Source organism: Trichomonas vaginalis, chromosome II, assembly GCF_026262505.1.
Source record: "Trichomonas vaginalis G3 chromosome II, whole genome shotgun sequence".
NCBI lineage: Eukaryota > Parabasalia > Trichomonadida > Trichomonadidae > Trichomonas > Trichomonas vaginalis.
Window position 1 is genome coordinate 22,027,004 of NC_067204.1, and position 22,489 is coordinate 22,049,492.

The 22,489-nt window shown below is 32.7% G+C and overlaps 13 protein-coding genes across 13 annotated transcripts, besides 1 other annotated feature; 8 read left to right on the plus strand and 5 right to left on the minus strand.

Moving 5' to 3' along the window:
• Window positions 1–158: 158 nt before the first annotated feature.
• Window positions 159–3,198, minus strand: TVAGG3_0588330 (protein kinase protein; the record flags this gene model as incomplete). The annotated part of the gene is made up of 1 exon (XM_001322111.1): window positions 273–3,179. One exon carries the CDS (start codon window positions 3,177–3,179, stop codon window positions 273–275), a length of 2,907 nt encoding a protein of 968 aa, XP_001322146.1.
• Window positions 3,199–3,594: 396 nt separating this feature from the next.
• Window positions 3,595–4,071, plus strand: TVAGG3_0588340 (uncharacterized protein; the record flags this gene model as incomplete). Its single annotated transcript, XM_001322112.1, has 1 exon — window positions 3,595–4,071. The coding sequence occupies one exon, from the start codon at window positions 3,595–3,597 to the stop codon at window positions 4,069–4,071; it is 477 nt and encodes a 158-aa protein (XP_001322147.1).
• Window positions 4,072–4,358: 287 nt separating this feature from the next.
• TVAGG3_0588350 (phosphoprotein phosphatase protein) lies at window positions 4,359–5,823 on the minus strand (the record flags this gene model as incomplete). Its single annotated transcript, XM_001322113.1, has 1 exon — window positions 4,819–5,811. The coding sequence occupies one exon, from the start codon at window positions 5,809–5,811 to the stop codon at window positions 4,819–4,821; it is 993 nt and encodes a 330-aa protein (XP_001322148.1).
• A 1,282-nt stretch (window positions 5,824–7,105) lies between these two features.
• Window positions 7,106–8,205, minus strand: TVAGG3_0588360 (tetratricopeptide repeat domain domain-containing protein; the record flags this gene model as incomplete). Its single annotated transcript, XM_001322114.1, has 1 exon — window positions 7,162–8,205. One exon carries the CDS (start codon window positions 8,203–8,205, stop codon window positions 7,162–7,164), a length of 1,044 nt encoding a protein of 347 aa, XP_001322149.1.
• Window positions 8,206–8,591: 386 nt separating this feature from the next.
• TVAGG3_0588370 (COMM domain containing protein 5 family) lies at window positions 8,592–8,947 on the plus strand (the record flags this gene model as incomplete). The annotated part of the gene is made up of 1 exon (XM_001322115.2): window positions 8,599–8,865. One exon carries the CDS (start codon window positions 8,599–8,601, stop codon window positions 8,863–8,865), a length of 267 nt encoding a protein of 88 aa, XP_001322150.1.
• Window positions 8,948–9,059: 112 nt separating this feature from the next.
• Window positions 9,060–10,521, minus strand: TVAGG3_0588380 (GTPase activator protein; the record flags this gene model as incomplete). Its single annotated transcript, XM_001322116.1, has 1 exon — window positions 9,201–10,409. One exon carries the CDS (start codon window positions 10,407–10,409, stop codon window positions 9,201–9,203), a length of 1,209 nt encoding a protein of 402 aa, XP_001322151.1.
• A 486-nt stretch (window positions 10,522–11,007) lies between these two features.
• Window positions 11,008–11,930: a mobile genetic element.
• A 169-nt stretch (window positions 11,931–12,099) lies between these two features.
• TVAGG3_0588400 (uncharacterized protein) lies at window positions 12,100–13,881 on the plus strand (the record flags this gene model as incomplete). The annotated part of the gene is made up of 1 exon (XM_001322117.1): window positions 12,113–13,789. One exon carries the CDS (start codon window positions 12,113–12,115, stop codon window positions 13,787–13,789), a length of 1,677 nt encoding a protein of 558 aa, XP_001322152.1.
• A 1,095-nt stretch (window positions 13,882–14,976) lies between these two features.
• TVAGG3_0588410 (Piezo-type mechanosensitive ion channel component family) lies at window positions 14,977–17,673 on the plus strand (the record flags this gene model as incomplete). Its single annotated transcript, XM_001322118.1, has 1 exon — window positions 14,977–17,673. One exon carries the CDS (start codon window positions 14,977–14,979, stop codon window positions 17,671–17,673), a length of 2,697 nt encoding a protein of 898 aa, XP_001322153.1.
• Window positions 17,674–17,705: 32 nt separating this feature from the next.
• On the plus strand, window positions 17,706–18,320 carry TVAGG3_0588420 (uncharacterized protein; the record flags this gene model as incomplete). Its single annotated transcript, XM_001322119.1, has 1 exon — window positions 17,706–18,320. One exon carries the CDS (start codon window positions 17,706–17,708, stop codon window positions 18,318–18,320), a length of 615 nt encoding a protein of 204 aa, XP_001322154.1.
• Window positions 18,321–18,353: 33 nt separating this feature from the next.
• Window positions 18,354–18,623, plus strand: TVAGG3_0588430 (uncharacterized protein; the record flags this gene model as incomplete). The annotated part of the gene is made up of 1 exon (XM_001322120.1): window positions 18,354–18,623. One exon carries the CDS (start codon window positions 18,354–18,356, stop codon window positions 18,621–18,623), a length of 270 nt encoding a protein of 89 aa, XP_001322155.1.
• A 71-nt stretch (window positions 18,624–18,694) lies between these two features.
• On the plus strand, window positions 18,695–18,871 carry TVAGG3_0588440 (uncharacterized protein; the record flags this gene model as incomplete). Its single annotated transcript, XM_001322121.1, has 1 exon — window positions 18,695–18,871. One exon carries the CDS (start codon window positions 18,695–18,697, stop codon window positions 18,869–18,871), a length of 177 nt encoding a protein of 58 aa, XP_001322156.1.
• Window positions 18,872–19,526: 655 nt separating this feature from the next.
• On the plus strand, window positions 19,527–20,426 carry TVAGG3_0588450 (uncharacterized protein; the record flags this gene model as incomplete). Its single annotated transcript, XM_001322122.1, has 1 exon — window positions 19,527–20,426. One exon carries the CDS (start codon window positions 19,527–19,529, stop codon window positions 20,424–20,426), a length of 900 nt encoding a protein of 299 aa, XP_001322157.1.
• A 334-nt stretch (window positions 20,427–20,760) lies between these two features.
• On the minus strand, window positions 20,761–22,236 carry TVAGG3_0588460 (glycosyltransferase family; the record flags this gene model as incomplete). The annotated part of the gene is made up of 1 exon (XM_001322123.1): window positions 20,804–22,117. One exon carries the CDS (start codon window positions 22,115–22,117, stop codon window positions 20,804–20,806), a length of 1,314 nt encoding a protein of 437 aa, XP_001322158.1.
• Window positions 22,237–22,489: the final 253 nt, after the last annotated feature.

The following is a 22,489-nucleotide window of genomic DNA, read 5'->3' on the forward strand; positions in this document are numbered from 1 at the left end:
TTTTCCTTGAAATTCTGAGTCTAGTTGAGAATAAGCATAAAGATAGAGTTTGTGAATTAAGCTGTAAACGCCGAAATAAGTTGTAAATGCTACTAATTCGACTAAATTATGAATTTATACTACTTAAAGAACCATTTGGTATGCAAAAGTCTATCTTTGTTGTTTCTAAAGTAAAATTACTAAAGTGTATGTTATTAATGTAAAAACTACAATGTTTTTTTCGAATAATTTTATTTATATTATCATACAAAAAAAAATATTAAAAAAATAATTCACTTACATGATTTCTTTAATCCTTCAACGAATTGAGGAAGGATTGAAGATACTTTTGGTTCATTTGGATAAAGAATAGGCAACTCTGCGAGATAGTCAGCGAATCCATTCTTAATCAGAAAAGCTGCATGGTCCTGTGAACTTGTTGCAACTAACAAAATTTGCAAAATTGGAACTGCAGCTTCAAATGGAGGTTTTCGATTATAAAGGAATGACATACAAGCACCAAATATTTCATCATCTAAACCGGATATTCCACATCGATCGATATACTGCAAAACAAAAATAGAAAGACCAACAGGAACATTGTAATCGTCACTTTTCATTAATGCTACAAAAGTGTCAGTAAATTCTCTTGTCATTTGGAAATTGTGTTGTTCGAAATTGATGGACAAGATGAACTGTATCATTTCGACATCCTTCTTTGTATTCTCTCCGACACTGTTAAACAAAGCGCAGATCAAAGAAGAGACGTCAAATTGTTGATCTTTCTGTAAAACTTCTTTGATGAAAGACAACACAAACTGGTTTTTCGTTTGTTTGTAGTTTGAAACCATGAACTGCCAACCCTGTTGATAAATGGCTGGTGCTAATGGTAATACGTGTATTAGCTCTATTGATGCTTGAAGAAGTTCATTGTTATTTGTTGCAAATGCTCCGAAAATCGGATTCCACAATTGCAAGCCACAAATTACTTCAGCAATTCTTGGATAAACAGCTCCTGATTTCAAGATATCCAAAGTTCCCAATCCAGGACCTGCAATCCTCATCATTGGAGCTAACATTCTTATGCATTCATTAGCATCTTTGTCGTTATTCGCCCACGTATTGTTATTGAGTTTTTGAGTGACACTTACGATGTTCTTTTCCATTTGTTCTGTTGCAGGGATATCTAGCAATTGTAGCATTTTCTTCTGAAGAACAGATCTCAACATCAATATAATGGCTGTGATAGATGTAACAGAAGCAGGAAGCATCGCGGCTGTTGGACCAAATGACTCAATAAATGATGATAAAACAGGAATAACATGTGCTTTGTCAAGATATTTAAAGACTAAGCCAACATGTTGTTCCGTGGCGATTAAAGTGACCATGTCAACCATTACAGGAGGTTGAGACATAACTAAGACTTGCTTGAGAATTTCTTCACGTTTTGTGATATTAGGAGCGAGTTTTCTGATGCAATCAACAACAAATTCAGGATAAATATTCCAAACTTTAAGCAAAGCCAAAGCCAATCTATCTGCGGAGATTTCTTTCTTTTCTATCATTAAAAAGATAATTTGTTTGGCTAAGTCTTGGACAACAGTGTTACTGGCCATTTCTATTAAATAAACAACTTTGTCTAAAACATCTTCTCCAATGATATTTGCTTCAATCATCTGTTGCATCGTGTTTTGGACTTTTGGATCAATTGCGGAAGCGGAAAGAAGATCTTTGACTAATGTTGTCTTGTCATGTTTCTCGCGATAGTATCTTTCCATGACAGCTTTGTGAACAGGAGCTGTTTCTTCAATCCATTTCTTAAATTCTGCTTTATTTGTACCAGGAACAACGTATTCGCCTGTTTCTAAGAGGGTTCTGACGTCTTTCATGGTGGGACGAGCTGATTTCTTGTGTGCCCAGCAGCTCTGAATGAGATTCTTGTATATTGGATCGGAGTTTGGAGGAAATTGTGGTCGCATTTTTTCTTTCAAAACGCCAACAGCGATTTGGAGAAGTCTCATCTGAGTATAAGGCATCTGTTGTGTAAATAGCTCCCATAAAAGAATGCCGTAAGCGTAAACATCGACACAAGTGTCATATGATCCGTCTCCAGAAAATAATTCAGGAGCCATCCACTGGGCAGTGCCTAATTCGCATGTCATGTTGGGTCCGATGTATCTGGCAAGACCGAAATCGCAAATAACAGCTCGCCAATTCTTGTCCATCAAGATATTCGGTGGTTTCAAGTCTCTGTGGACCATATGGTTAGCATGAACGTATTCTAAGCCACGGGCAACATCAATGGAGATCTGAGATAGCAGCATTGGCTTTTTCATCTTCTGATTTTTACCATGCAAGATTTCATAAAGATCTCCGTTGGGAAGAAAACCAGTAGCAATACAAAATGGTGCTGTAATTGTGACACCAGCTAATTTAAGAAGGTTTGGATGGTCTAAAGCGAGCATTGAATCGATTTCTCGCTTCAAATAACCAACTGTGCGCGGTTTGAGGTTTGCTGGCTTCAGTTCCTTAATGGCAAGCTCCTCATTAGTAGCACGTAACTTCGCAAGGTGTACTATAGCGTAACCACCTTGAGCTATGTTTTCATCTGTAATTTCCCAGTCGCGATGCCTAAGAATTGCTTTATTAGTCTCAGAGTTTTCGCGAGATATTTGCTTAACTTCTATGATTTGGCGTATTTTGACAAGTTTTGCAAGAACGGTTTTCTTAATCATTGGAGGTATTGCATTAAACATGTTAGAAAGTATCTGATATTCTGAAATTAAGTCTAATGAATGTGCTAGAGGTAAAGTATCTGTAGAATCAAAAGAATTAAAACAAAAACTCATTGAAACTTCGGACCACACTGTCCATAACTCTGCCAAATCGTTGAATTGTCTGTTTAAATCATTACTAAGAAAGAATTTAAGCCAGTTGTGCTTCTGATAATCTGAAATTATACCCATGAATGCGGCGCAACACTTTAAAAATTCGAATAATTTAATGATTTGATCTGGTGTGAGATTTCCTGTGAGTTTTGCTAATTTATTTCGAAAGTTATCTAATTCAATACATATAGCTGCAATTTTTTTTCCGTTACAGACAACTCTTTCAACAATTCTATCTATATTTGCATATACTTTAGCAAACTCTGCATTCCAAACGTCGGCACTTCGTGGAAATCCGTTCCATGTCGCCATTTTAGAATGAAGATTTTTTTCTGTATCAGGAAAAAAAAACTCTCTCTAAACTGTTGACACGGTAATTGAAATCGGATATGAAGTCTGAAATAATGAAATTTGTCTTAACCATAAGTACCATCAACTCTTTACATAAGTTTCATATTCAATATCCTGGTTTTTAAAAAATTCTAAATTTTATATTTACTTCATTCAAGTTCTCAAGAAGAGGACAATGATAAAAATCAATCATGCTTCTTAAATTTAAGATCCTTGTATCCTATTTAAATAATCATAAGGTCGATTATTAATATTAGCATAATAGTATTCTATGCATAGTAAATCTTCGAACTCTACCAATTGGTGGATGCTCATGATGAATATTTACTTCATCTTGAATATGAAATGAACTATTTGAAAATATACTTGAAATCTGATGAAATCTCATATAGAAAATCTAATTTCTGTGTACAAGGAGGTATTATGCTATTATAATGATTGGCTAAATAAAAATATAAAATATTTTTTGAAATCAAGATTTAGCCTTTCAAGAAAAAGCAAATATGCGATCCCTCTTTCTGAATTAGATGATCAGCAAAAGTCTTCAACAAATCAGAAGCATAAAAATGCTACTCAAACTAAAAAATTAACGTTAGCACAGCAATACCAACTTGACTCTAGCATAAGATTATCAAGTACTAATGCAGTTCCTAAAATAATGCAAATTGATGTTAAAAGTATCTCAATTGAACCCGAAGTTACACAATCAAGATTGGATCTTGAAAATCAATATAAAATATTATGGGAACAGTATAGCAATGTAAGAAATGAATCAATTGAACTTAAAAATCAAAAGAAAGCTCTACTATTAGAAGTGGCATCAATTAAGAAACAACAAATTCGACTTCAGTAATTGTTAGAATTAGCAAAATCAGGTAAAAAGATTGATAAACCAAAAGAAACGAAATAATTGAACATTATTTATTCATTACATCTTCTTTGAATTTGCTTGGAGCAAATCTCTCAGAAATCTTTCTGATCTTGTTTTTTATCATGTTTTGTTTGCTTTGTTTCATATGCGTAAAATAATAAATTATACAAACGATATTTCATAGATTTAATACCTCTGGCATATGTTTTAACCTTGTATACATGCAATTCTTAGGAAATAAATTGATAATAAGCCAAATTTAAAATTGGCAAAATTATTTAGGATGACAAACTAAAAATCAACTTACTACAGTTAGTATGTGATAAATAATGCATAATCACAATGAATTTCTTTCGCCCTTCTCCAGATAATGAGATTTTTCTTGGTATCTCAATATTTGAAGATTGTTTCATAAATAATATTGAAATATGGCAAGACATATTCATTGTTGTGCTGCAATTATTCTTAATGTTTAAGTTTTAAAGTGAGATATGTTCCTAAAAGTAAAGAGAGGATATTTCTCTAGGATTTTGCAAAGGTAATGTTCAAAATAACCGTAAATGGCAAATATATCAAGGATCAAACGAACTTTTCGAAGGTCAAGTTAAATTTGATTAATTATTTTGTAATCAAATTTAAGATCTAGCAAAGAAGGTTCCTGATGCTGATGTAGCAACAATTTTCATAGTTACACACATATCCAGCAACAATACGATTAAAAAAAATTAATTATTTCCTTTTTCCTTTTTTCCCTTCTTTTCCTCCTTTACCTTTACCTTTTCCTTCATTTTTATTTGGCACATACTGAGCAAATGTCACGGGAGGTGCTTTATCATTGTGTTTAATCATAATTGGATCAATATGATTATTTTTATCTATTTTAAGGAATCCGCCTTTATTTTTGAATTCTCCAGCATACCATGGTGCTGAAAATACAGTAATTACTGAATAATCTGGTGCAAAAGGATATTCAATTCCTTCTTCAGCCATTTGATGAGCTCTGATGATTTTCGTTAAGTTATTAGCCTCCATAAACTGCTGTGCAGGCTTTTGGCCCCATTTAACTGTTAATCCTCGTTCACTTGGAGCGAAATCTTCTACATCTTTTGCAGGATCCGACCAAACAAGATCTGCAAGGAACCCATGTTCCTGTATTTGAGTTGGTCGTGGTAGTGCTCGAATTTGCTCAAGATCATGAAGATCTGGAGTTAATCCTCCATGAACGCAAAAATACGAGTTATTAATTAACGCTGCAAGAGGAAGAGTATCAAAAACGTTAATAAATTCCATGTAAGTGGCTTTGTTTTGTTTTGAACTACATTCGACAGCAAATCCGTATTCTTCAGTCATTTCTTTAGTTTCATGATTTCCGCGGAGTAAAAACATATGATTTGGATAGCGTACTTTTAATGCAAAGAGTAAACATATGACTTCAAGTGATTGTGTACCTCTATCAACGTAATCACCTAAAAATAGATATCTTGAATTTGGTGGAAATTCTCCATCTTGAAAAACAGTCATTAGATCAGGAAATTGTCCATGTATATCTCCTACGACATTTATCGGTGTCCTTAACTCTAAAATATTTGGTTCTTTCATAAATAATTCTTTGGATGCGTTTAATATCGTTAATATTGTTTGGTTTTGTAGTTTTGGAGGTGTACCTTTGCTTCTTGTTAGTAAGTTTATGATTTCATCTGCTGCTTCCCGAGCTTCTTTCATTTTTTGTTTTCCTTCAAAATTTTGACAAAATCCAAAAAAAAGTGGCACCTGAGTATATTGTTTCTGCTTTATCTTATCATCGAAACGGAATCCATCCACATTATGAGTATGAAACAATGATATACTAGGGACTAAAGAATATTAATATTGCAAAAATCCAATTGTTCGATGTTCAACTCATCATTTCTTGCATTAAATTGATACCTTTATTTTTTCGAAATATTACAACTGTAGCAACCTTACGCATTGCTAATGATAACCAATGCACTATTTTGGCATAATAAATTTATAACTATTTTCAAACAACAGATTGACTAGTTACTCTGGTTTAGTATTATGCATACTATCAGGTGATAAAATCACAAATATCTTAGCTTAACTTCCGTTTTATTATGAGATACAGATCTAATGTTGCTTGTTCTGTAGCAATAGTCACTAACAGATAACATGATTATGATGAGAAGTCTAAATGTGCGAGTTTAATACGCATTTAATTCAAATTTATCATCGAATTGCAAATCGAAATATATATCTTGAACTTACCTCTGAATAAAATCATGATGTTATTGACTACTTTCTAGATGTTTACTTTAGTTTCTAATCATGTGAAGCAAATCATTAATATTAACGGGAAATATTTTAATATTACTAACAATGGTTGGTTATCTATATAGAATTATATAGTGTATTTGATAGTAAACTATAAGTGAGTTAAAATTTTGGAAAATATGCATCTTTTTAAATCATTGAAAATAATAAATTGACCCTGCTACATAATTGACATATTTGAGAAGATAAATTATAGAATAACAAAAATAATAAGGGTTTGACGATTTCAAACACCATAAAAATGCTTTATTTCTCTCTAAATTTATAAATTTAGAATTTTTTAATCTCATTTTTCCAAAAAAAATCGAGAATTGAAAAAAACGATATCATATTCTTGAAAATTGCTTTGGCATTCTCTAAAATAGAAAAAATTTGGAGAAACTCACCAAGGAGAACTTCATTCCAGGTATCCAAGACAATTGCTTTCAGTCAAAAAAGCCTCGAAAATTTTAAATGTTGATATCGATTTTCATCAATCACTTAATATCCATTGTTTTCAGTTAATGACATCGCATACCATTAAATTCTAATATATTTGAACATACTATATATCGTATTTGAAACTTATCAAAATTTCGGACAATTTAACAATACTCCAACTATCATATATACATGCTACTATGCTATTTTATACTAAAATTTATACAGAGAATGTATAATAAAAATAACAAATACTTTATTCATAAGAAATGCTAGTAAAACTTTGATCATTTGGATAAAATAAAGAAAAGACATATCAAATTACTTAGATAGTCTCTTGTAGACCATGTATCCGAAACCTACGACAAAAGCAGACACGGCTCCAACCAATCCGATTGTTTGGGCAGTAGAAATCTCTGATTTTGGTTGCTCTTGTGCAACTTGCACATCTTGTTGTACTTCCTGATCATTTGATAGGTCTTGTTGTTTAGATTTGGCATCTTCCATTATTTTTTGAAGTAAATCGTTTGCTCTATTACGTAATTCTTCGGCTTTCTTTAAATCCTTCTCTACACCAAGTCCCTGCTCGTAAAATTGAGACATTTCTGTGAGAAGAGCTGGAGATATGTGTTCTTCTTGTACTAAATTGAAATATTCCATTGCCTTTTTGGCATCTTTATGATCGTATTGAAAGTTTGATATCGGTGAGTATATTTGTCCAAGTGTGAAGTAAGCAACACCATATCCACCTTCACCAGAACGAATTAAGTACTGAATGCCTGTTTCGACGTCGCCATAGCGTGTTGCATAGAGAAGGCCAACTTGGAAGCAGCATAATGGTTCGTTGTATTGATCAGCTCCTTGTTTTAAGAGAGCCATTCCTTCTTTCTCACGGCTTTCTGTATCAAGGTATATTCCACCGAGGACTTGCAAGGCATATAAGTATCCAACACGTGCAGAATTTTCGAGGAATTGATAAGCTAATTTATGTGAATTTTCATCATCGGGAACAGAACTTAATTGTTGGAAAATAAGGAATGCAGACTTTGGATCAACCATTTGGAACTCAGGATGGATCATTTTGATCAGAATTGGCCAAGGCTCATTCTTTTCTTTTAATATCTTAAAGGTATATGTTGTATTGTTTATGGATGCTTCGATTCCTAAAGCTTTTGCAAAGAGTAAACCGCAAACTATTGGAACATATTGTGGTATTGTAACTATAATTGCTGTTTTTTCTTCATTTAACTTATATTCAATGCAATCGGCATTAAATTCCTCTGGAAAATTGAATTCTACTGTGCAATAGTTACTATTGTCTGTGTATTTCCACTCATATAAATCCTTGTACTGAGTTTTTATCATTGAATATTTGTCACTTTTTTGTAAACCCGATCATAAGCAGAAAACTTTTATTAACTAATACATAGTAAATATTCTTTGGACAGTTTAGTTCAGGCTGAAACATTCATTTATTTGTCAACTTTATACTTAACAAATTAGAGGGCCAACATATTTCAGGAAACACCTTGTCATATTATGCAAACTGATATGTATATGTACTATATATACAATTGCCTTAGTTGTCTCTCTTCAAAAAAGATCACATATGTAAGTTTAAGTTCTTTCACATAAATTGATTTTCGTTTCAAAATTGAGAGCAATATTTATTTAATACTTTCATCTAACATTAGAATTTAACATTAATTATCATGAATAGAAATTGAAATAGTTTGTTTGCTTGAGGTGTCAAAAAATATGGGTGAGAAACAACCAATTTCAGCAGATAATATTCCATCCTTGAAATCAATGACATGGCGTGCCGACGTTATTCTATCTTCTTCATCAGTTAATAATGTCATGCAACCATTTATTATTCTTAGATTCGAATTATCAGATGGCACATTTCAAACTGTCGAATTAAGTATGCAAGCTTTTCATGATCTCAGATTTCGTGTTGCTGAAGCACTTCACTCAATGCACAAACTCGAAGCGAATTACTTATTCACTCTTCGCGATGCATAAATCACTTTCAGACTTTTTAGTAAACTTATATTTATACTCTATAAGCTAAATAAATCGAAATATTTACAGAATTTTATAATAATTAGGACAAAGACTTTATATAAAATGAAAATCACTCCACTCAAGCTACATTAATTTAAATTATAGCATGGAGTGAAAAAACTAAGCTCTAATATCGTGTCCACATTTATTTTCTGAGAGTTTATATCAAAAATAATCTTATGACATTATTTTGATAAAAAAGAGAGATAGTTGTTCATGAGTATATATGTGTATGAAGACATAATGCATATATTCATAAAAACATAATGAAAAAGTAACATTATAAAATAAATTTAATCTTGAAGAATCCTCACTGTTGGTCTTCTTCTTCCCGCTAATGTTGCCTTCCTATAAACATTCTGTTCTGGTGGTGGAACATAAACTTCATCATCAGTTAACTTCGGCTTAACAATATCATCATCCGTAGCCTGTGAAGATATCTTGACTGTTTGAGATCTCCTAGGAACTGCTGCAAGACTTGTTGCTTCTTGTTTCTTTGGTTTCTCAGGAGGTTTGGCGATCTTGAATTCTGTTTGTGAAACTGCAATGTTCTTGAGCATGTTGATTATAGATGAGTTGCCTGATTTCTTGAGGCAGTCGATGAAAAACTTGAGATCTTGGGCACCAACGGCATCTCCGTAAAATTCAGCGTATCCGCTGCGGCTCGAGTAAACATTATCATGCTGTTCGGAAAGTATTGGTGGTGGTGGACGTTTCGGACGATTGACAATGCTCATTTGCATGTTTGCTTGCGGTACATATTGAATGCACTTGAATTTCATGCGCTCTTTATTTCGGGACATGAGATTAACAACATGGCTCCATTTCAATGGTGGAACCATCAATGCGAGTATGTCTTCTGGATCGCAATTGTATCGATCAATATTTTCGATGCCTTCGAAGATTTCCTCGAAGTGGATGATCATGTCTTCAAGTACGTGAACAACAAGTACTGACTGGTTTAATGCATCCGGTGAATCTGGACGATCACTTGAAATCAAGTTTGGACCAAAGCAAACAGCGATATTCTTTGCGGGCATTTGATTCTCATCATCGTGCTTTGAAACTTCATTAAGGTATTTAATTAAGAAGCAGAGTGTGTGATATCTTCCTGGATCTAATTTCTTAAGTAAGTTTTTAAGTTCGGAAATAACTTTTGGTGTTTGTTGAATACGTGCAATCTCAATTATGCTGTTATAAAGGCGAAACGGAATGATTGGATCAATTGTTGCCATTGCACGGAAATACCTCTTTAAAGTAGTTGCAATAGTATGTACATTGGAATATGGTGTCCAATCCTGTATTCTTCCGTTATCAATTACTTCAATAAGCTCTTTAATTTGCCTATCGGAACCATTTAGACGGAAAACACCTTCAACGCGCTCGGCACCAAGCTGTTTAAGAACTGCAATCAGATCTGAAACAATGAATGGGATTTTTCCCTGATAAGCTTCTGGTGGTTGCTGCCAGAAATGCGCCTTGAAAACTTCCACTTCACTCATTATGATTTTTGACAAAAAATCAGGTTTTCGCATTTTAAACAAACAAAATTTATTTCAAAAATATGATTGTTATAAATATCTATTTATTATCTGAATCTTATGTAAACTATTCAAAATATGTCACATTTTTATATAAATTACATCATTGAAGGGATATGATGCTTTGATAGCCATAGTAAATAGCTCCTCTTTTAAACATAAATTTAACTAAGTGAGTTCTATATATCTCATGAAGTATGCATTCATATAAAACAAATTTATAAAAAAAGATAATAATTTTGTAATATTTATGCATATAAGTAAAGCACAGATGAGACTAGAAGTATTTAATGCTAAAATTTAAAGCAATTACTATATTTATGAATTTATATACTGCGAGATAAAAAATCATTTAAATTTACAATATTTCTGTTTGTAAATAATGCTCATCCCTTTGCTAATTCAATATGTTGAATTTCATTAAATTATTTAGGAATTTGAAAATTTATCTAAATTTTGGTTATATTCAGTTTTTAGCATGAAGTTTGGAAGTATACTAGCTAAGTAAAGTAATGCCATAAGAATTATACGACTGATCAAAGGGCAGATTATTGAAGAGAAAGGTGACCAAACTATTTTTTGAAAGTCCGCCATAACTTTAATGGTACTATTTCAGCGTGTACAATGAATACAAAAATTCTAAGAGTGCCACATAAAATAGTACTTTAGACTTGAGTTAATGCTACCAAGCAAATGTTAAAAAGATGACTTTAGTGTTTTGATAATCAAAGATTAAAATCATTATTGTCTAAATCAATAATCATAACGACAGAAGTTAATGTTTTTTCATAAGTGCTTTAAATCCACTTTTAAAAGTATACCTCAAAAATCAAAATATCAAAAAAAAATTGGCCGATAGGTTTGGCTTTAATTTTTGTCTGCTTTTATGATTTGATATGGATGTTATAATTTTAAAAGTTGAGCCAAATTCACCAATAGATTTTTGAGATTTGCAAATACTCAATAATTTTCAGCGTGTTATCTTTTATTAAAAGAACTATTTGGTTTCAGTATCATATAAATTGATATTTACTTTCTATTTGAACCTTCATTTAGCTAATGATTTAATAATACAGATTTCATCTAGTCCTTATAAGAGAATTTTGAATTTGTTATAATAAAAAAACAAACAGATATAGCTTACACTTCTATAATAAAGATACCTTTTATAGAAATCAGTATGAAATGTGTTTTGGCTTATTGGAAGCATATCAGACAGAATCGCCATAATCAAAAAATCTATATACCCAATAAGTAATAAATTTGTCGATATAAATTTTCCATAAAATTAGTTTTTAGTCTGATCTTAAAATAAATTTAATTTTTTATAAAAAAAATCACATTTAAAAGTATCTTTTTAGTAGCTCGAAATCCTGTTGGTGGATTTCGGGCGTACTTCAAAATAAGCTTTTCTTCTACATATGCAAGCTATATTTTAAATATGGAGCAAATCGGATCGGCGAAAGGAGTTTAGTTACCTTTATTGAAGAGTAAAATGTTAATCAAAGTGGTATTCATTAAGTTATGATTTCAAAGAAAATCAATTGAGTAGATGATTGCAAAGGTAAAATGCCCGTAAATTTGCGAAATCAGGTATTTCAAAAGGAAAGAAATTTTGGAGCCTGACACTTTTATTTAATAACCGACTTTTTTTATTTAGAGAAATGTTTGTCGGAGGAAGGTCGAAGAAGCAAATCCAAATCAATCAGGTTCCAACCGAAGCCGCAGCTCCTGTCCCAGAAACGAATGAGCAAAGTATTTTGGAATCAATTGCAAATCGTGATTATAGTGGAGCAGCAACATTCATTGATTTTCTTCACAAAGAGCTAAATCAGCCTTATACAAAAGAACTTCAACTTTGGCACGGTTATTGCCTCTTTCATTCAGGCCAATATGAAGATGCGATTGAAATTTACAAAGGTTTGTTAGAAAGTGATCCAGATGATACTACTGTCAATCTCTATATTTCATCTTGTGAGTTTTACTTAAGAGATTTTGATGCAGCAAAGCAGTATGCCGAAAAAGGTCCATCTTGTGATTATAAGACAAGACTTCTTTTCCACATTGCTCAGCAAACAAATGATGACGATGCCTTATATAAAACACATTCCCAGTTACTTGGTACATTACAGAATCAGCTTTCTCTTGCTGCAATTCATTATATCCGTTCTCACTATCAAGATGCTATTGACATTTACCAAAAGCTTCTTCTTGATCACCCTGATTATCTTGCATTAAATGTTTATATAGCTATGTGCCTATTTAAGCTAGATAAGCATGAAGAATCAAATAACTCTGTTGATCAATATCTTCAATACAATTCTGATTCTGCTGTCGCCTTGAACCTTAAGAGCTGCGATTATCTCAAACTTTACGATCCAAATACTGCCGAATCGCAATTATTACAAATTCGCAAATTCAGTTCAGCAACATACGGCTTTGTTGATTCTCTTATCAATCATAACCTATGTATATTCCATAACGGCGACGATGGCTTCACAATCTTACCAAAACTTGTCGGAATTATTCCACAAGCCCAGCAAAACCTCGCAATTCTTTATTTACGCGAATCCAACTCTACAGAAGCCTTCAACATGCTTCAGGACTTCCAGCCTCTTGATTTAAGCGAATCTGTCCTCAAAGCAACCGTAGATCTTGCTTACGGCCAACAATCCGGTGATGTCAATTTAATCACGAGTGCCAATGAGGTATTTAAAGAGTTCGGCAACCTCGATGACTTCAAGGATACTATACAAGGCCGCCAAGCCCTCGCAACCAACAAATTCATCGAACAAGAATGGGATACAGTCATGAAAGTGCTGCAATATGTTGAAGAATACCTCAAAGATACCGATGAGTTCAATTACAACAAAGCCATGACATTGGCGCAATTAAATAGATTCGCAGAAGCCGAAAGATACTTCCTATTAATCCAGAACCCTGCTTATCTTCGCGAATTGAACTATACATCATGGTTGTGCATGTGTTACATCATGAACAAGAAACCAGAAAAAGCTTGGGACATTTACACGCAATGCACAGCTCCTGATGACGCAAAAACAATTTTGCAGATCATTTCTTCGGAATGCTACAGCCAAAGTATGTTCTACTTCGCTATGAAGGCCTACTACATCCTCTATGGTTATGAAATGAATGACGAAATGAAGAGAGGAATGATTGCAAGCGCTGTCGGAGTTTTCAGAAACATTTTGTCAAGAAAAGAAGAGCCAGATAAAATTAATGAAATTTACGACTGCTTGGCTAACGAGAAAGACGCAGAACAAATACTCCAAACCATACAGAACTACGTCGAAACATCTGGAGAATTTGATGCTGCTTGAAATTTCTATTAGTTATATATGTTTTAAAATATTGTTTTATTATTTATCATTTTCTTTGTTTTTTATATACACACCTGAATTTACTCTTTTATTTGGACACACATAAATTTTAATTCAGTCAAAATCCATTAGATTACTTCTTAATTTATTGTACAATATCTCGAAAAATACTTATTATTTGAAAAAAAGTTATCGATAATGATATATATCCTGTATGGAGTCTCTTTTTATCTATGAAAACCAGATAATGCCCTTTAATTGTTATTTTCAAAATTAGGTGACAAATCAAATAAAATATAATTTTAACAATAATAATTATGGGCAACAGGAGAGATTGAGAATATAGAAGTAATTCATCATGTGAAACTTTCCTTTTTGATTTTTCTTTCAAAATTTGGAAAATTGTGAAATTACATTTATAAATTTATGATTAACATGATAATTCTCAACATCTACAGTTTCATATAAAATTTGAGAATTTAGCAAAAAATAAACTTTTCAAATATTTCAATGTTTTACTACATTTTTGAGAGACTTCTCAAAATTTTATTCACAAGAAAAATCAGTATTATTCATTTTATATTATGTCACATTAATATTTTTGTGAATCACAAAAAATTCTTTCAAAAATGGCTGCATAAAATAATATTTTAAATTTGGTTGATAGAAGTGATAGATTTGAAATATCAGATAAAAATTTAATTGAGCAAAGTCCGTCTCAAAACTTTCCCTGATATAATGAATCGAAACCTATACATGTATCACAAATCAGTTGATTTGGGATTCCCAAAAAATAAAAAAATAATTGAAATTAATTTTTTTTTTAATTGTTTCAGTATTAGATAAAATATGAGTTCTGATTCCTATGATGATTATTACTATTCTAGTGAGCCAAGTAGCACAACAGTTATTGGGCCAGATGATATTAATCCTGAGGCTGCTCCTAGAAAGAAAGTTTATGAGGAACAAAAACCCAGAAAAAGGCAGAAATCATATCCAATTCCATGCATAGTATTACTTGAATTCATTCTTCCTATATGCTATGTAATCAACTCAATGACTACTGAAGGCGTAATGTTTTTGCCATTACAAACTTAACAAAAACATCAATTACGGGTCACAAAATTATTTTATCTATTGAACTCGTTTATAATATTATACTTCTTGGTCTTGCCTCATCCATCGGAATGAGTGAAGATGAAGATTCAAAAATTGTTCAAATAATGGGTTTAGACTTTAATAACTATGTTGCAAAAGACGCAAGATTAACAATTGGTATAAGCGTTGTCGCCATTATTTTAGAAATTGCCTCTGCAATCTTATTATTTAAGACAAAACCTGAAATAATGCTTGAGCGCAGAGCCAAAATATATTCATCCATGGCGTGGATCTTTGCTTCGGACTTTATTTGGACATTTTGCCTTGCAGTTATGGGAGCAGTTCAAATGTTCATGGAAATTGTGGCGGTCAGCTATTGTTTTGTTCCTTTGCTTGCATATATCCTATACATATCAATTACAATGGGTTTATTTGGCAGACCTTTTGTTCATCAATATATTCTTATTGTGATTTACGTATATGCAATTTTATTCTCTCTATTCATCTTCTATACAACATCCCCACTTGGAAAACTCTATCCGATTATCGGTTCCACTAATAGTCAGAAACTACATCAGTCATCATATTTCCAAAAGTATGCTCCATTAAGTTTAGCCGTTAATGTTATTCAAATATGGTTTTCAGTCCAGTTGTGTTTCGTTTTCAAGCGTTCAAAGCCAAAAATACCTCATGTCCTTGTTACGTTATCAGATATCTTACTGGTTTTCTCATTTGTTGCTGTTTTAGTATATTCTGTTTTCTTCCCATGCTACATTGCTGGTGTTTGGGAGCTTATTGTTTTCTTAGCATGCTTCTTTTCACTCAATGCATCTCGCAAATTCTTCTTCAGACTACTTTCTGTCATTCACAATGTTCTTTTCAGTGCAATATACGTAACATGTTTGAATTTATTCTATTCTGCAGAAAAAGCAGAGAAAAGTGTACCAGATTTATTTGTAAAAGTTTTACAACCGATCGGTTTTTATCACTTTTACAAGAAAGGCGTTGAAGCAGAAAGCAAAAACAGGGAGTTCATGTTTGTTCTCCTTGGTTTCCTTTTGACATCAATTTTAGCTCAAATCGGTAGAGTTGTTCACTTCAAACCTCCAAAGCACCATGAAAATGAAGAAGGTGTTGAGTTGAATGACATCATTGATGAGCCAAAAAAGAAGAAAAAGAAAGAGCCAGGAGTTGTTTTGAAGTTCATCATCAGAATTGCAACAATTATCAAGAATATTGTTGTATTTATCTTCAAGAATTTATCAGTTGGAGCCGTCGTTGTTTTAGGTATCACATACGGATATCAAGAAAATCAGTATTGTTTCAATGGTATTTGTGCATTAATTCTTATCACTAATGTTCTTGGTTTATTCCATTGCCCAATCTTTTATTTCATTATGTTCCTTACAGGATTAATCATTATCACAGCCACTGTCTTCGAAACAATGCCAGAAGAATATATTAAAAATGACGAAGTTTGGCAATTTTTGGTGAAAACAGGATTGAAAAGGGGTAAAACAGAAGCAGAATTACCCATTTATTTGTGGCCTTACATTGCTATGGTATTCTTATGTGTCTTAATCACTCATATGGGCAAAGTTAAAGTTATCTATCCGTCGACAGTTGTCATGTTCATTTTTTGGGCTTTAGCTTTACTTCACCTTGCCTATTTATATGTTTTTGGACCAAATATTTTCTCGGTCGTTTATGTAATCACTGGTATTTTCATCTTTTATTCAAAAGTTCTTAACAAAGTCCTTCTTACAAAAATTGCCATCATTGTTTCTGGTATCTCTGTTTCATTGCACTTGACAATGCTCATGTTCTCAGAGTTCGCCAACACAAGAGACTTTTTGATGTCAATCAAATTTAAAATTGGAAAAGATGAAGATAAACTCACTATGAAAGATATAATTGATCTTACAACACCTCAAACGCCAGGATGGGAAGCTGCTATGCTTGCAGTTACGATGTTCTGTATCTCATTGACATATATGAATACAAATCCTCTACAGAAGAAACCAAGTATTTGGATTCAAGGAATTCGTGAGGAATTCAAAGCTGTTTTAAGATCACTATTCTTCTATATTTCATGGCTTTTGATGTTCTTCTTCTCTATTTCAAATTCATATCCAACAGTTATCAAATGTGTTATCTCAATCTTCTTCCTTTTGGGTTTAAAAATGGCAAGGTTCTTTAACAAACTTGTTGGAATATTGCTCTATTCAAATACAATTTATATAGTTATTGAGGTGTTTTTGTCAGTTTTTCCAAAATTGACAGCAAGAACAGAAGGGCAAACTTACGCTCAATATGAGCCGATACGAAAATGGTGTGAATACATTGGCCTCTACTTTGTTGATGGTGATAAAGGACAGGGAGATAGAAACTACTCAATGACATGGCAACTTTTGTTTATTCTTGTAATCATTGTCAATATGATTGCAGAACATCCAGAACCAACTGATCCAAAATTTGACAATTCATTGGGAATGAGAGTATACAGGGCATTCTACATGATGTTGCACAACTGGTTACCTGTATTTGTGAACATTTCATTGTGTGTTTCAACACTTTACAATCCAACAGTTTTTGGTTTCTTTTCATTGTTAGTTTTGATCATTGTTCAGTTTAAGCCAAAAGTTCTCCAAAGAGGTGCTGTTTGGATCTCGGTTCTTTTCAATTTCTGTTCCTCTTCCAGTACGTTATATGGCTTGGCCCTCCAACTCGTTACTATTTCATCAGTGAAAAGCTTGAAAACGAATGGGGAGATTTCTTGTCATTGAGGAATATCGAAATTGAGGCTTTGTTCACAAACATGGTCACTGCATTCATGTTGACATTCTATTTGCAATTCAGAGAATTAGCAATGAATTATAACGCAGGATTCGATGATTTGCCAGATTTCTTGAAGGGTGTTATCAAATTTATCGTTTCAAATATCTTCGAAATCATCGAAGCAATAGCCATTGCTATCTCCATTTTCATCCCAACATTCGATGGTTTGTTCTTTACTATTTTGATTTCAATTTTGTTCTACATGACTTTATTGCATGATTTCGACAACCACAAGACAATTTCCATCCATCTTTGGGGTCTCTTCTTGGTTATTGCAGGTAGATTGCTAAGTCGCATTCCTTACTTCATTCCTAAATCTACAGCAGCATATGTCCAGCAAGCGTTTGGATTACCATTTAGAGGAAATTCCAGTACAGAATATCTCTGGATCATTCTCTTTGCTTTAGAATCATTGGTAATTCATATTATGGAAACTCCAATGTTCCAGGAATGCAGAAAAGATTCCATCCAGAGATTAGCTTACAGATTCATCAGGGTTCGCCAATTGAAAGTTCTCAATAGAATTAACCAAAAAGTCGTTGATTCTATTCAACATGCAAAGATTGAACAAATCTTCCGCCTTGCTGATCAATAATCAGCAGGATTGAATAGATCTGCCTCATTTTTGATGGCACAACAACAAAGTAAGAAACCAGAAAAAGTTGACAATAGAACTGAAGAACAAAAGAAGAAAGATGAAGAAGAAGAGATCCGCAGGAAAGCTGAAGAAGAAGAGAGAAAGAAGAAAGAAGCAGAAGAGAAGCAAAGAATCATCGAAGAAAAGAAAGCTCAAGCAGCTGCTGAAGGAAAAGTATTTGGTCTGAAGAAGTCGAATCCGATGGAACAGTTGGCACACTCGTATCCATGGGTGGAGGAATCATCGGAATCTACATACTGATTATCTTCACTTTCGGTGAAGTTCTCAGAGAAAGAACTCTCGGAGGATACGAAGAACTTTGGGTTGAAAGAATGAGGAAACCTGAAAACTTATATCAGTATATCATTGCTATTGAAGCATTTAGATCTGTTGGAGCAATAGATAGAGAATATATGATGATGGAAATGTTCCTAGATGTTGTCAGGTCCAAAGAAACTTGTATCAATTTGACAAATGACCCAGAGCCTGAAGAAGACACAGATAACTAAATTATATATATTCACTTTATTTTATATATCAAATTAACATTCATTTGAGTTTCAATAAATAAGCTATTTTTTTAAACTAATTTGAATATTTTATAACTCGTTGTGCCTTTCTGAATGCCTTCCCTACTATGATGCTTTTATTAGATTCATTGATAAATTTTAATTCTCACTATGAGTGCAAACACTTTTTACAAAGTGTTTATATTCAAATGTTAAGAATTAAATTATTCCTTTTATCTTGAGTCGATTCTAAAATTGTTAAATAATCATTATCAAATCCTAACACCTCTTATATAGAATATTCTATGTTGCGTTGATCATTATGTTGTTGTTCAGAGCAATTTGTTCCTTTGATTTGATATCTGATCAGCTCTGTATCTGCAGCATAATCAAGAGTTTCTTACCCAGATTTGTTTGGCTTCAATTCAAGCATTCGTCCACAATTGAAATCCATATGCTAATCATTAAAACTTGTTTATCTTAGATATCGAATACGTAGAACAAGTGAAATAATGTCGTATATGATATTACTATGCTCCATATGCTAAACTTAATTGGTATAATTCTGGTCGATGATTACCAAAAGATCGAAGTGAACTCTTTATTTTAGAAGTTGAAAAAAGTGAACGTTTGTAATTTTCTTTTCAATTTTTTTATGACTGAAACTCCTGAAAATAAGCAAGAACTCGAGAAAGATCCAACAAATACCTTCCTAACAGGTGTTAACATCGATGTTGACGCTTGGAGAGAACAAACTGTTGAAGAATTAACTGCTTGGTTAAATGACATCAAGAGTAAAAAGACAGAATTTGGAGATCCACTTGTTGATTTTCCTGATGGATGGGATCAAGGCCAAAATCTTTCAACAAATCAACAAATTGATGTAATTGCAAAAGGTTTAGCAGCAAAATTGCAAGGTGCTGAAGCTAAAGAAGCTAAAGCAGATTTACAAAATATTAGAGCACAAGCTGATAAACTAAAGCAGCTTGAAAAGCAACTTGCCGCTCTCGATGCAGATGATGATGAAATTGAAACAGAATTATCTAAAGAAGATGAAGCCTTTCTTGATGAGGAAATAGTCATACCAAATATAGATGTTTCTGGGCCAAATCCATTTGAAATTGACCCAGATTCAATGAAAAGACTTAAAGAAATAGATGAAAAGCTTGGAACAACTGATGAAGATATGAAGCAACCAACAAGAACAATGGAAGAAATAAATAATGATATAATGAAATTATATCAAAATCCTGAAGGCGATAAACCAGAAAATGTTACATTATTAGACGCCGAAGAAGATAATAAAGAAAGCGATGAAACAAAAGAGCCATCTTCAGAACGTCCTTCTTCCACTCCAAAATCGCCTCAAGAAATATCATCATTAAGCCCACCAGTTGAAGCAGCATCAGCTCCTAAGTCACCACCACATAAATCAGCACTTAAATCTCCTCTTTCTTCTGCTCTCAATCAAAAGCCAATTCCGCCTCTTCAGCAAATCACTGGTGATATTCAATTGAAGCAAATCAGATCAAAGAAACCTCTTATGAAGAAATGATTTTAATGTTTATCATTTATTTACGTTTCTTTTGTGAATTTCAAAAATTCTTTTAAAAAATTGTTTTTTATTTCTAACTTGTACCTAGATTTATATATCCAAGAAGTAATCTATTGTGATTTTCTATCCTCACAAGGAACTATTTCAAAAATATAAAAATTATCTCAAAATTCAACATTTAACAACTTGGATTGATATTAAATTATTGGTTTTAAAACGGAAAATTATGCAGATAAGTGATAAATTCAAAAATTATTCAAAAAATATATTATGTTTTTAAATATATCAAGATGATATGTATTAACATATCTAAAAGAGATGAGAGCTAAATGATTTCCAAAAGTTTTATATAATACAAACAAAATAATAAAAAACATTTAATGCGCCCAATTATCTTTTTCGTAAATAGGTTCAACAATAACCTGATCTACGTAAGTTGGGTTAATAATATCTGTCGGACATGCCTTCAGTTTTTCTGGATCGAAGAATTGGACTAAACCTTCATGATCCTTCCATCCTCTGTTTTCCACAGCCTCAACAACTTGTTTTGTATGCTTTACGACCCGTTCCATGTCACAAGCGTATTCCTTATATTCATGAATAAATTTTGGATGGACAACGCCGGCCATGAATATCTTAGAACAAATGCATAGCTGCATATTTTCAATATCCATTGCATTGGAAAACACTAAACACATCCCAGTGTAACTTTTCATAAAAACTGAATTATACATCATTGAACCTGCGACAGAAACGAGAACTTTGAAGGTTGCCCACTCGTACATTGTGTTTGTTAAATTATTTCCCAGTTTGTAGACTTCCCACTGGTTTCCATTTGGTGGAGAAACGTTTTTCTTCAAAGACTCAACTAATTCGTTGAAATTTGTCAAGGTTCGTCTGTTGTATTTATTGGAAACAACGTAACGAGTTGCTGGAATAGATGACAAATTATATAATTTGTCAAATCGCTCTCGGAGCTTCGGAATGCCTCCAGTTGTAACACCATCAGCAAGCATCAATGGGGCAACGACGTATAATTGGTTTACATAGCGTCTTAAATGCGTATATCCATCAAAAACTGTAACATTCCATTTTAGAAGTCTTAGCCACTCAGGAGCGTTTTCTGCTTTACTCCATGGGCCTGGCGCAACAACACCTTGCTCTAAAACGTACTCAGGAATGAATGTAAATGAACCTAAGAAGTCATGAATGAGATGACCCCATTCGTGGTATGTTTCTTCGAACCAAACACCGATTTCACTCTTATCATTCGTTGTACGAGATCTTGAAAGTGGCTGATCGTAAGGAGGTTGCATATCTAAAGTATATTCTTGAGTTTGGGGATCTAACGAGCAAAATGCATGATCATAGATGCCCACATAAGCTGTCGATTTCATTATATGGCATCTTGGCTTTTTTAAGTTCAATAAAGAAGAATCATTACAATTTTCTGTAACCAAAACGAAATCTATATAATGCATTGGTAAATACCTAGTAAGTCGAGTCATATGAGTAGACTCAGATTGAAAAAAAGGAATTGTTACGAGATTTTTTTGTTGATTAGTGTCAATTTCAATGTATTTGTGCCTGATATTGAAAGTTGGGTTGGATATGTCATGAAATTGAATTGTGTATATGATGACTGCGTAAACAAAGATAAAAAAGCATTTATTGGAGAATTGAGATTTCATTAGAATTTTTAACGATTATTTTTCATTCAATATTGATGATATTTCTACCAATGATTTTACAAATACAAGATGGTTTTTGTGACATAACAATAGCAGTATTTCATTGATAGCATGTTTCAATATTCTATATGTTGTATGGAATTACATTTCATTAATGTCAGGATGCAGCATATAGAAATGATAATGTATAATTTATGATCTTATATTACTATGGTGAGCTCAATCTTCAGTACCACAAATTGAATTGGATTGAAACTGTATTGGATAGCTATTACAATCATTTTGTGAAGAAAAAACCATTTCAGCATTTTTAAATGCTCTGAATGAATTTGGAAATTGATATAATAATATGTTATGGTATTCATAATTTAT